This window comes from Gavialis gangeticus, unplaced genomic scaffold, assembly GCF_001723915.1.
Source record: "Gavialis gangeticus isolate Ggan-Ray unplaced genomic scaffold, GavGan_comp1, whole genome shotgun sequence".
Classification (NCBI taxonomy): domain Eukaryota; kingdom Metazoa; phylum Chordata; order Crocodylia; family Gavialidae; genus Gavialis; species Gavialis gangeticus.
In genome coordinates, this window is record NW_017729022.1 from 164890883 (window position 1) to 164904102 (window position 13220).

At 40.6% G+C, this 13220-nt stretch overlaps 2 protein-coding genes across 2 annotated transcripts in view; one reads left to right on the top strand and one right to left on the bottom strand.

Annotated features, from left to right (window-relative positions):
- Nucleotides 1-7489, top strand: part of KCTD3 (potassium channel tetramerization domain containing 3) — a 92078-nt gene extending 84589 nt beyond the window's left edge. The window contains exons 15-18 of the mRNA XM_019515905.1: nucleotides 2363-2459; nucleotides 4779-4963; nucleotides 5053-5191; nucleotides 6232-7489. Of these exons, the coding sequence (XP_019371450.1) occupies nucleotides 2363-2459; nucleotides 4779-4963; nucleotides 5053-5191; nucleotides 6232-6796 (986 nt within the window). The 3' untranslated portion in view covers nucleotides 6797-7489. The remainder of the gene's footprint in view (nucleotides 1-2362; nucleotides 2460-4778; nucleotides 4964-5052; nucleotides 5192-6231) is intronic.
- Nucleotides 7490-9898: 2409 nt separating this feature from the next.
- USH2A (usherin) overlaps nucleotides 9899-13220 on the bottom strand; it is a 756200-nt gene continuing 752878 nt past the window's right edge. The window contains exon 72 of the mRNA XM_019516454.1: nucleotides 9899-12128. Within this exon, the coding sequence (XP_019371999.1) occupies nucleotides 12039-12128 (90 nt within the window). The 3' untranslated portion in view covers nucleotides 9899-12038. The remainder of the gene's footprint in view (nucleotides 12129-13220) is intronic.

Below are 13220 nucleotides of genomic sequence, written 5' to 3' on the forward strand. Positions count from 1 at the left end.
CTGAATTGGTAAGAATCTCTTCCCTCTCTTCCTGTTCACTCTCTTTGCCCACTGCCCTATACAAGTTGCTGTGCGATGCAGTGTTACTGGGGACAGGAGTGATGAGTGGGTTTCCCCCTCCCTCAGCCTGCTGCCAGGCTGGTGAGAAACACCCAGGGGGATCTAGCAGAGAAGTAACCCACCCACTGCTGCTGCTGTCCCAGGCAGGAGCAGCTGTGGAGCTCCCCCTCTCGGAGCGCAGCCAGGGACAGTAGCTGTGGTAAGCAGGGGAAGGAGGGAAAGGGACAGGATATGCCATTGAGCATGGCAACAGAATTCTTAATGGACTTGGGCCCCCAGCCGCTACTACTGCAGAGTGGTCTGAAAAGATGGTATCACTGCACCCACTGTGAATTTGCCCCTAGGTGTTTTAGGAATAGTTGTATCTAGAGGTGCACCGGTATATTGGTCCATATTATATCAGCACTGATAAAAGGAAAATTGACATTATTGGCAATTGGCTTTTTTTGGCCAGTGTAGCTGATTAATGTCATCTACTTTAAATGTTGCATGTGTGTGCACAGCCACAGCATGCACACAGCCAAGAATGCAGCCAGGCAGCTTGGAGAGCGGCGTCTGGCCGGTAAGTCTATAGGGGGGACAGGGACATGAGGGGGACAGATCGAGGCCCCATGGTGAGGGAGGAAGCAATGCTGAGACTGGGGCAGGCGACCAGCTGGGGTGGGGTGCGGCGCAGGATGGAGCCACTGGTGACTTGTCTAGGGGGAGTGGAAGGGATGGCTCCTGCCACTGTGTACACCCCCGGAGGGGGGGAAATGCGGGCCATGTGCCCCCCCAGATCTGTACACAGGGTGGGGGCAGGCTGCCCACTGTGGATTCAAGGCCAGGGGGCTGTGCCAGCCTCTTCCTGGCAGGGGGTCTGGGCTGAGGTTGCAATCAGGTTAGGCAGGGTGCGCGGAAGCAGCGCTGGGAGGGGTGGTTATGGGCTGGGTGTACAGCTACCCCAGAATTCACCGTAGCCCCCCTCCCAGCACCACTGCTGTCACCTGCCCCAAACCCACAGTGGGCAGCCCACCCTTGTCCCGCACACAAATCTGGGGACACATGCTTCCTTTGCCTCCCCCAAGGGTATACGCAATGGGGGGAGCTGTCCCTTCTCCCTGTGCCCCCGGATGAGCTGTCTGCGGCTTCATCCTCCCCCAGCTGGGCAGCACCTGTTTCTGCCCCATCCTCACTACCTCATCATTGGGGCCTCAGTCTCCACCCCCGCACCCTTCCCTCCCCAACGTCCCTTCCCCTCCACAGTCTTACTGGCCAGATGCTGCTTTCCAAGCTGCTGAGCTGCATATTGGCCAATTTATGGCTGGTTAATAATCAACCATCGGTATCAGCCCAAAAAATCTTTATTGGTGTACCCCTAGTTGCATCTGTATCATATTACAGAGTCCATCACTTTCTTATTATATGTAATGTTTTATTACACCTTTACCTTAGGAAGGGTTAACAAAATGTAACAATTTAAAGAGAGGTCTATGCAGCCTGAGGCTGTGCTAAACTACTGCTCCTGCTCCAAGTGCCTGAACTCCTAAAGCTGAAACAGTATAGCCACACACAGTAGTGTTCTGAGAGGCAGAGCGTACTGGCATGCATGTAGCATGTGCGTAGTTTGGGAGTTAGTCCTTTCAGACTAGGCATGTGATACAGGCCCCATGTAGGCACACATATCCACGTGACTAACTTGCTTCTTTGCGGTTCAGAATTAGGCAAAACTGAACACCTCTTCTGTTGGGTTTGTTCAGGTTAGTATTCCATAATTATATAGCACAATACAAAAGCACTGTTTTGTCTGCTAAAGTGCAAATCAGCATAGTCTCCAGAATGGGTGTGATTTTAATATGATTCCAGATTCTTGTAAGATGTCTAAATGTAGGAAATAGGCAGACAAGGCTCTTTGGGTAGAGGTGGTATCTTTTATTAGACAAACCTAAATGGTTGGAAAAATTGTTCTTTGCAAGCTTTCAGGTACAAATGCCCTTCTTCAGACTTGGGAAAGTCTGTTGGTGTATGTTTGCCTTCCTGGGTAAAATAGGAATTAAGACCCAGGAAAGCACACAAACACCAACAGACTTTCTCTATCCCTGAAGAAGGGTGTTTGTGCCTGAAAGCTTGCAAAGAACAATTTTTCCAATTATTTAGTTTGTCTGATAAAAGATATCACATCTACCCAAAGAACCTTGTCTGCTGATGTCCTTAGAACAACACAGCTACAGCCAGCAACGCTAAATATAGGAAAGTGATTTTTATTTCTATTAAATGTTGGAGGAATGTGTTTTAAAATACATACTTCTCTTTCTAACTCCAGGACCATTTGGAGAGCGTGATGATCAACAGGTGTTCATTCAGAAAGTTGTTCCCATCACTAATAAGCTTTTTGTGCGGTTATCTTCTACAGGAAAAAGGTAATTGCCACAGCTCTGCTTTCAAGCAGTTGTCTGTTTTATATGGCTACCTGGTGCAGCTCACCTAAAATCAGTTTGCTGTACTTCGCGTGCGTGTATAAAATAATATGTATACACATGCACACGTTTAGGCGTGTGCATGTATATACAGCTATACTGAAAACTGACACGGCTTCTTTAATATCAAATGTAAGTATCAGATCACAGACAAGATTTTTCTTGTTCTGTGGTTGCAGGACTTCAACTAGCATAATCACAAGTTACCTTAAAATAGTTGTCCAGTGACTACAAAAACAGTGATATGTATCTGTACATCTATATTTACACTGATGGCCTTATTGGTGACTTTCACTTTCTTTAACTGAAACTTCTAATTTTTGCAAAAATCAACCCCCCGCCCCCAAAATACCAAAAAAATACCAAGTAATACAAAAAAGTAAAAGTACTGCTGAGAGAGAATTTTTTAATAATTTATAACAAAAGCAAGACCAAAGACCTGTAACATTTTATTATTTGAATAAGACCTTGAATCAAACTAGTTGTCACAATATTAAATAATTAGATTTTTTTTTCTTATTCTGTATTCCAAAATAACCCTTCCCCGTTCACATGGGATAGGAAAACAGGACTCCAGGTTCTCTTTACAACAGTCACACCAATTTAATGTATCTGTGGGCTATTCAAAGTCATTTGTAAAACAGATATACTTGCCTTAAGGAGATTTTGTCTGTCTTGATATTTGTAAAGTGCTTGATTTCTTTGGACAAAAGGAGCTAAATAAAGACATAAAATCAATTTTGTATTTCACTTGTATTGCAACAGTAAAACTGTGTTACAACCAAAGTGTAATTTTCAGTCTTCCCAGTGGAAGTTAAATTATGTTCCTGATTTTGGAGTCACTTTTTTTTGTGTTCTCCTATACGCTTCTGTACAACACCAGCTTTTGTAATAAGTAAATAAATTATACGCTTCCTTTTTAAAACGCACAAAATGCCAGTGATGGGGTGGCAATATCCCAGGTGCTTTTGAAAGCCCTGGCTATTATTTGAAGAAGATAGATAAATTGAAATTCCTGATGCCATCTCTCTCTCTTAGTAATGATTCACTGTACCTATGATATGATACATCACTTCTTAATTGCTTAATCTTGTAATGAGTGAAACTCTTCAGGAGAATCAATCTTTTGCATCAAAGTTCATTACATAAACTCATAAGCAAGCTTAAAAGAATTAGAGGATTACATTTTCTGTGCATCCAGGCTAGCTGTGTGACAGCTTGTTTAGTTGGGGTTTTTTTAAGCAAATAACATTAGAAAGCTGTTAATATGTTTGGAGGCCAAGTTATCATCCCAATAAATGCTGTAACTCTCTGTGATTTTAGTGTTATACACATTCAATGAAGAAACTGCCAAATGTTTATTAAAATTAATGTTATATTAGGGTAAATTTTAACAAAGTAATAATTCAAAACCCACTTCAGATCTGACCTTTTCTTGTTCCCTGTCCTCTTGTATTAATGTAGACACTGTGCTTTTACTTCTAATCAACCTGTGCTTCTGCTTGATAACTTTAAGCCTGAAATGTTGGTGCCATCAGTAGTAATTCTGAGGAAAGAAAAGAAAAAGGAATTGTGTAATCTTGTCACTTTTTCTTCTCTCTGATCCTTAACAAAAAAGAGATTTTTTTTCCTGTACAAATGGCCTATTTCCTTTGTTTAGTCAGTTTGAAAGTGAGCTATTGAGGTTTTTACTTGCATTTAAACTTTTCTAAGGGCCAAATGCAGGGATAAAATGTGTATTAGTGACAGACTGGATGACCCGAATACTGCTCACTCTGGACTATTGTGGTAGAACCAACATTTTTAGCTTAACTTCTGTCACTTTTTAAACAAACATACTGTTTTTGTGCATGGTCTCAAAGCCAGTGTTAGAGTTTTAAGGATTATGCTACTCCAGTGAGATCTGCACTTGTACAAGTGAATCAAGAAATCTGTAGCTCAGATTCCCTTAAAACTAGTAAGTTCATGAGCTGTATTGGGCACTCTGTACATCCCTCTCAAATTGGAATGGGGAAAAGTGGGCGAGAGATCCAAGGTTGAAAGAGAACTTTTGCAGTTCACCGAAATTTAATTTTGAAAGTTCATTATCTCATAAAACAAACCGTAGCTCCTCCCAGCCATAGATCAATTATTTTAATAAAAAACTAAGCCTTAATCACCTCCTAAGGTATAGTAGGAGTATTTCACAGATGTGCCAACCATTAGCTGTTAGTATTGCTACTATTGTGTTTAAATGTTGGTTGTTTCTGTTTTTGTTCATAGAATCTGTGAGATCCAGGCAGTAGACTGTACTACAATTTCATCATTTACTGTAAGAGAATGTGAAGGATCCAGTAGGATGGGCTCAAGGCCACGTCGCTACCTCTTCACAGGCCATGCAAATGGAAGCATTCAGATGTGGGATCTGACCACAGCCATGGACATGGTTAATAAAAGTGAAGACAAGGGTAGGGTGCAGTGTAATGGAACTTACATTTTTTTCAGTTGGAATGTTTGTGTTAGATGTGATGGGTGATCAGTATCTCTCTCTTCTAAGATATAGGGGGTCCAACAGAAGAAGAGCTGCTTAAGTTGCTAGATCAGTGTGATCTGAGCACATCTCGCTGTGCCACTCCTAACATTAGTCCAGCTACTTCAGTGGTTCAGCAAAACCGTCTGCGGGAATCAAATTCCAGGTAAGCCAGAGTTCCCTGTTGCACACTGTAAGGTGCATCGGACCAAGGTTGGAGCTCAGACTTTCAAAGTTCAACATTTGATCTCTCTTTACATCTGACTTTCACTTTGGTTACTTTAAACAAGTGTCCTGATTTTTTTTGTTTTGTTTTGTTTTGTTTGTTTGCAAGACCAGCATACCTCTAGCTCCTATTAAATTTGTATGTTCACAGCTCAAGGACTGAATGAGAACTTGCTTGTGGATATCAACAAATTGGATGTTCCAAGAAAATGTTACTTCCAACACTAGGACAAACACAGCTGAGTTTGTTTGGAAATGAACAGCTCTGAAATATTCCCAATTAGGAACATCCTCCTTTATAAGTCATATTTTTCTTTGGTTAGTAGGCATTCAGCTGACAGGATATGAGTCTCCAAATGTTTAGAAACGTTTCCCTTACATCAGTGTTGCTCAATCTTTATTCCCCAGCAGGCCAGATGGACAGTGCTCAGTACGTCCGTAGGCCAGATCTGGCCAGCGGCCCTGATTCAGCTTCTGGGGCAGGCATAGTGGAGCTCTTCGTGGTCACATGGAGGGGGGCAAGGAGCAGCCCAGCCCCGATTCAGCTGCATAGGGGAAGGGCATGTGGCCTGGCCCCAACTTTACCATATGGGGGAGAGGGGATGTGGGAATTTGGCAGCAGGAAGGGTGGCAGTGTTAATTGCCCCTGCTTCCCTACTGTCAAATTTCCCAACCTGTGGGGAGCTCTATAGACCAGATGCCATGGCTCCACGGGCTGCATTTGGCCCATAGGCCAGAGGTCTAGCACTCCTACCTTATATAAATGACTGAATGCCATGGATCACAGGAATATACGCTCTGTTAACAACTGAGAATCCAGGCCAAGTAGTTTCCTGTGCGTTTTTACCCTCTCCTTTGCAAGCAGTCTCTCACCTCTTGAAAATTAAGCTGAAATGTGAGAAATTTGAAAGTGATGTTTGCTAGTATCATTATGTGTTGTGACTAATAGACCAAACTGCTTACTGTCAAATGTATTTTCAGTCTCCAGTTACAACATCACGAAACCATCCACGAAACTGCTACATATGGCTCAGTAAGGCCATATAGAGAGAGTCCTTTGTTAGCCAGGGCAAGGCGGACTGAGAGTTTTCACAGCTACAGGGATTTTCAGACTTTCAATCTAAACAAAAGTATGGTGGACAAAGCTGTCCCTGAGAATGGCAATCTGAGTCCACTACAAGCTGAAGCGAAGAAGATGGCAGGTGACAGCAATGGAACTGATAGAAAGGCAGCAGTACTTGAAGTAAGAGCTGCTAGAACATCAGATTGTGGAACAGAGGTTCAGAAAATGCCTGAAAGCACTTTGGAATTGAAGAAGAGAGGAACAGATGATGAATGTGAAACCCGCTCAGAGAATAAAAAGAAGAGTGGATTTGAAGGAGGAGGGTTCCTGGGGAGAAAGAAGGTGCCTCTTTTGGCATCTTCACCAATCATTGTGGAAGGTGCCCCTGAATCACCTGGTACAGCATCCCCATCACCAACAAAGGCTACCACTTCTCCACGGCACAAGAAAAATGACTCCTCCTGCCAAGACTATAGCTTGTGAAAATGCTGTTAATGGTGCACGTTTGCTTGCAAGAATTCAAATGAAAGTTTAACACTAAACTGGATGCAGTTTTTACACTACAAATTTAACAGGTTTAATTTTGGTGTCTTTAACTGAAAGAATTAAAACTGGACTAAGGCTAAACTGAGATTTAATTTTTTTTCTAAAACAGCTACATTGGTTTACAATACAAACACTTTTAGAAGTACTTTAAATCTGTTTGGCTTTATATAACAATATGAAAATGAAGTACAGTACTTGGTACAAAATATAGATGTAAAATTCTATTTAATGAAGTCCAGCATGCACTACAGTGTTTGTCATGGGGAGAGCTTTCTATTGTGGGTAACCTTCTGATTACTATTACTTGACCTTTCCCCTTGCAAGCACCAGAATATTAAGTGCTTGTCACCTGCTTAATAGTCTTAAAGCTATGTAATCACATTGTTTGCAGTTATGTGAGGCTGCCCACTTTGCTCATTTTCACCTTTAAAAATTTGATCCTATAGAAAATGAATTGATGGAAAGCTGCTGTTGCTGAAGTTTGCCTTGTTTGAAGCGCCACAATTATTTTTTCAGTATTAATAAATTTGACATATTTTAACTTTATATGCTGTCTTGTTAAGCTTACAGATGCTGTAAAAACATAATTTTGCATATATTTGTTCTAATATTAAAGTGCAAAGGAAGTAATTGGTGGTTGTGTATTGGTGTTTTGTGTTTTTCCCCTTTTTATTCTTCCAGACCGCTTTGAAATATAAAATGTAACCTATTGGTATGGAAAAGCTTACATTTTGCTCCACATGGTACTAAGCCATTCACACTCATCTTTTTATTAAAATGGCTGCTGAACATCAGTGATTACTGTGCTTTCCCTATTATGAGCAAACATTTTCAGATGGCAATCCCCAGATGCTAGATTGAAGTTCCCCACCCACCCATTTTTATTTTATGGTGTCAAGCAAAAAAAACAATGGCATGCATGGAACATGCATACACATACATATACATGCATGCAATACTTTCCATACAACAAAACTGTATGGAAAGTATCCTTTTCACTTGATAGTCCCCCTTTATAGAATATGTTGGTTATAATGGGTAAATACAGTGGTTATAATGGGCTTTAGCTTGTTGGAGCCCTTATTATATAGGTAGATTCTTTTAAGACTCAGATTTTATAAACCCAGAGATCATAGAAGATATGTAGCTGCTTTTTCCTACTCTTTCCATCACCACCCAAAATGATAAGATAACTTCAAAACACAAAAACAAGCCAAGATAATGAGCTGCTGAGTAAGATGACCATTGCAAGTTTGCTGCGTAATTGGGTGGAAGCACAGAAAGACCAGATAAGAAATGGGTGTCCAAGGGGAAGTGCTCAATTGGAGAATGATTATGCCCTTGGAGAGTGCCCAGAAATGAAGATTTGGAGTTTGGAGTTACACTAGTTCCAACTAAAGCAAGAGTTGCAGCTTATGGAAAAGAAAGCTGGTGAGTTGATGTCTTATGCTTCTTTCCCCAGACTTCTTTTAAGAATGAGGAAAATTGTGCACTTAACACTGCTGCTTTCAGGCCATCTGAAAATTTTGAAAGGAAAATATTGTTTCGGTTTTTGACACATGAAATAGGTTTGTGGGGGTTTTTTTATTTAATTAATTTTTTTAACACCCTATGATCAGTAAACCAAGGAGTTATTTTCTGGTTCATGTCACCATAGACTAAATTGAAACTACAAGTGGTAGGTAGAATTTGGCATTTGCTGTCCTTTTTATGGATTCATTATGTGAAAACCAAAAAACCTGAAATTTCAGGTCTTGGGATGAATGTACATGAGGAAGCTATCTTACAGTTTAGTTAAAACTTTCTCTGTGCTGTGCTGCCTGGCACTAGCTTCAACCCCCTCTGTGCTCACTTCCTTACCTCAGCTTCCTGCCATCTGTCTTACTAACTCCCCTTCACTTGCCCATTCCCAAAATATTCCTTTCCCACACAAAATGCCCAGCATAATGTCATGCTGTCACTATTCATTTAGCTGAAATGCATTGTCCCTTTCCCCAACTACCTTTGTCTTGTCTATTTAGATGAAGTTGTTTAGGGCAGGGTCCACCTGCTACTATACATACAAGGCCATGCCTGTTCTTGGCACTAATAATAAAGAAGAAAAGATGCAATGTGGGGAAAATGAATCAATTTTTACTTGGGCTTCAATGCACTGTTGCACTATTATAATTGTGAGTTCTACATATACACAGGCAGTAGTCCTTTATTTCAGTCCTTGCAGTACAGTGTTAGGGACAGAACAGATGCGCTTGCTTTGTTTTAGTCCTCTCATCCTCTACCACACATTGAAGCTAACTTCAGAATCACAAGTGTTCCCCCTCAATACCAACCCAAGAGCAGGGCTTGGAAGGAAAATGGGAGTTCACAGCCTATCCTCAGATGCTTAGGAAATTCAGCTTGCTGTAAAAGTGACTTCATTTTTCCTCAAGTCTTAAGTGCAAACTGAGGCTGTTCTGTACGTGGGTTTTCTGTACACAGAAACACTTCAGGAAGGTATCTAAATGAGAGCTGCTTTAACCAAAAGTCATGGAGAGCATCTCTGCTGTAAGTCTCCACATTGCACAATATACAAGCTGTACGGTTTGCATACTTCAGCGTTTTTCCAGCATAACAGGCGTAATCCGTTGTTTACAATGGGAAACTTAATGCAACTAAACATTGGTACAACCTCAATAGAATAATAAAACAAGCTAGTGGTGCTTGCATATTAAATGAGGGATAATGGGTCAAAACCATGTGTTAGGACTAGTTTTGCATGACTTTTGCTTTTTTGGTAAACAGCCCTATGAAAGTGGCTGTTTTTTTTTATTGCTGTTGTTTTTGTCTTTTAAATCATTTCCTTACCTACTGATGATCCATAAATTATTAACCATGTCAGCTACTAAGCTCCCCGTCTAGTTACAAGTCCTAGATCACAGTCTGTTCAGTAAAAGTGTGTGCATGTGTATACCCACCTTTGCTTTTAAATCTTTTTACCTTAACCTAAAAAAGTACAAACACAAATAACCATTTAGTTTCATACTATTTTTTATTCCTTCCTTCATTAATACCAAAAATTACAGCTATTGAGATGAACAAATATCAATGGGTTTTCAATTACACCGGGTATAGTTAATGTTTAAAGTCCCAAAAGAGCATGGAACTTTTTAAAATTTTAAGTTTCCAAATAGGAGACTGCTTTGCTAAACAACTCAGTTTGTTGTTTAGTAGGGTTTTTTGGTTTTGTTTTTTAAAGAAAAAGTGAATTGGTAAGAAGGCAGCATAAAAGTCGGTACCTACTTTATTGCAACACTGAACATGCTTATCTTTCAAGCAAGCACCTGTACATCATTGCAAGAAATATGCTTAAAATACATTTACATTTTAACCTTTTTTATTGTCATATCTTCATTTTATTAATGCATGGACACAACAGTATCTCACACGCTGGGAAAATAATGATACTAAGTTACTTGGTACAGATAACGCACACCTTTTTTTCTTACCCTAGAAATAATTATGCTACTTGAAATTTGAGTGTGATAATCTGAACATACTCAACTATGTTGTAGCCATTGTGACAGAATCGAAAATAAATTGTTGTTCCTTTCTTGTCTTCTACTCATGCTACTGTTTTTTGCAAGTAGTGCTATTAATTTAGTCAGATTATTTTAGGGGTAAAATACCACGGGGGAGGGAGGGAGAGGCAGGAGGGAAGAACCTAGCTGTAAATTTCTGCTTATGCTAATTGCTCATAGCATTACAAACAGCTTTTCCTGTGGCCTTAACCTTCTTGCTCATATGCTGGGTGTTAAAGCAAACGTGATAACTTGTCAAAAACAGTTATGCTGGATGTCTTATTCATGCCTCAGCTTTGTTATGGGTAGGTTTACTCTTCCACTTTTGCTTTTTTTCCACATTCCCCATGAACTTCATATTCTTATGGTGTCTTTTTGCACTTTGCTTTTGTCAAGTTAAATGTGTGATGACTTGTCATTGCTCTTACCAAGGAAGAGTTTTTCTCAGTGCTAAGGGGTGGGTCTGCTGCACCAAATGATGACAATAATAAAACACAAGTTTCAATCTTTAATAAGAAAAAAAATAACAAGCTGGGGGAGTGGGAGTCAGACTAACCAGAATTCTAAGACTAACACAAGGGGGCAGACAGCATGAACTACTACAGATGCAAATAAAATCCACAGCAACATAACTTAGTGTATGTTCAATATATTGCAAATGTACTTTTGTATAAATGATGTAGCAAAGTTCTGAGCCCCTAAAGTCAAGATGCCACTGGATTTAGCCTTTTTGTACATCAGCTAAAGCATATGTAACGATTATGGGTGAGAAGGAAGTACTTGAGTTCAAGATTATATAGACAAGTTTGCACACTATGCAATAGTTCAAATATTTTGTCAAAGATTTTTTAAAGATAAAATAATGCACTCTTCCCCCCCCCTTTTGATTTCTGATCGAATTGAGTTCTAATGCTATTAAAAACAGCTAAATTTCTTCTATATTAAACCACAATATCAATTTTTTTATAGTCTTATTTATTCTTGTGACTGACACAAGTAACTTCCCTTCTAATAAATGTCCCACTAGAGTATAATAATAAAAACTTAAGTTTCAGGCATCTTAAAAATAGTACGTGTAAAACTTTTCTGTGCAATACAACGTACACCCCTGTACAATATCTGATATTTAAAATTATTTTTGAAAGGAATTAGTGTATAATAAGTCACTTATTACTTCCTAAGACATCATTTCCATCTGCCTCTTTTAAAATACTACTACACAGCCTTGTAATAAACATGTAACACTGAAGAGTGTGTGTATGACAAGGTTCTTTGAGTGAATCATATCTTTTATTAGACCAACTTAAATAGTTGGAAAACAATTGAGCAGCAAGCTTTCGGGTTCAAAAACCCTTAGGCTAAGGAGGTTTCCTTAACTTCCTTAGCCTGATGAACATGAACAACTTACACCCCTGTGTGTATGAGAATGTTAATACAGCATGTAACTACTCTTGGCTGTCATAAGGATATAATAAAAAATTAATTCATATTGCTAAAGGTCCAATAGGCACATCACTTGGAGCACAATCCCACATTTATATTCATTTTAATGCAAGTTGAACCAAGCAAGGATTTTGGACTCCTCCAGCTTCTTTGGATTGGCCATGATATTCAAATGTGTATTACAGATGGGTATCAGTAAAAGATGTGTGCTCTTTTGTTACTGTGCTGAAGCCTTTGATGGCATTAATGAGATCTTCATCCTCCACATACTAGGAAAAAGGAAGGGGAAAAAATAAGTTGCAGCTTAAGTCGCAAAAGAAGACTTGTGTTCTGCATGACTTTAACACTTAGGCACTGAAGGCTAAGTCCGCACAAGTACTTTGGTGTCTAAATTCTATGCAAGTCTGAGATTATGATCCTAAAATTTCCCATGCACTTAATGTTTTGGGGCATGCCCCAAGCTGTCCCCATCCTGATTGATGGGTGAGCAGATGAGCTCTCTTTGCTCTCAAGTCTATTTGGGATGTTCAAGGTCTATGTTCATTTCCCTCCCCCTACAGGGGGACCCAATCCAGAGGGTCCTCAGCACTGCTGTATCCAACATGAAATGCACTGAACTCTGGAAGCGTTAAAATGCACTTGCCTAAGTTGTGGAAAGAAGGACTGTGTCCCTTCCCATGAGGGGCTACCAAAACCCATATATTTTGCCTTCCTGGAGTATGCCCTAGCTATTGTCATTCCAGGAGAAGTGAAACTGTTGAGCTGTGACACTACAGAAAAGATTTCAACATTTGCTGGGCAGCAGGGAGGAAGCAGGTGGGGAAACTTAGTTCCAGTCCTTGCTGCAAGCATTGATGTGTCTTTTTTTTTTTTTTTTGAGGGCTGTCAAACAATTTAAAAATTGTTGCGATTAGTTGCACAATTAAAAAAAGTCACAATCATGATTTTAATTGCACAACTAAAAACTCAGAATTATGTGCAGAAAAACTCAAAGTTATGCAAAATTTATGCGGGTACTCTGGGGGGCGGGGGCAGGCAGGGGAGTTCCTGCACAGCCAGGCAAGATGCAAGGGACTGTGGGTCAGGAGTGAGGGGCAGCAGCAGGACTGGGGGGGGCTGTGGTTTGGGAGTGAGGGGTAGACAGACACACATGCAGACACTGCCCAGCAGGTAAGTCTGTGGGGGGCAAGAGGTGTGGGGGATAGATTGAAGCCCCCCCACAGTGAGGGATGGAGTGGGGCAGGAGCTGGGGTGAGTGGGGCCCCAGGACCAGGGTGGGTCACGGGAGGGAGCAGCAGGCAGCTTGTTTACAGGTGTGTGTGTGGGGGGGGGGGCTCCTGCTGCATACACCCTGGGGGAGG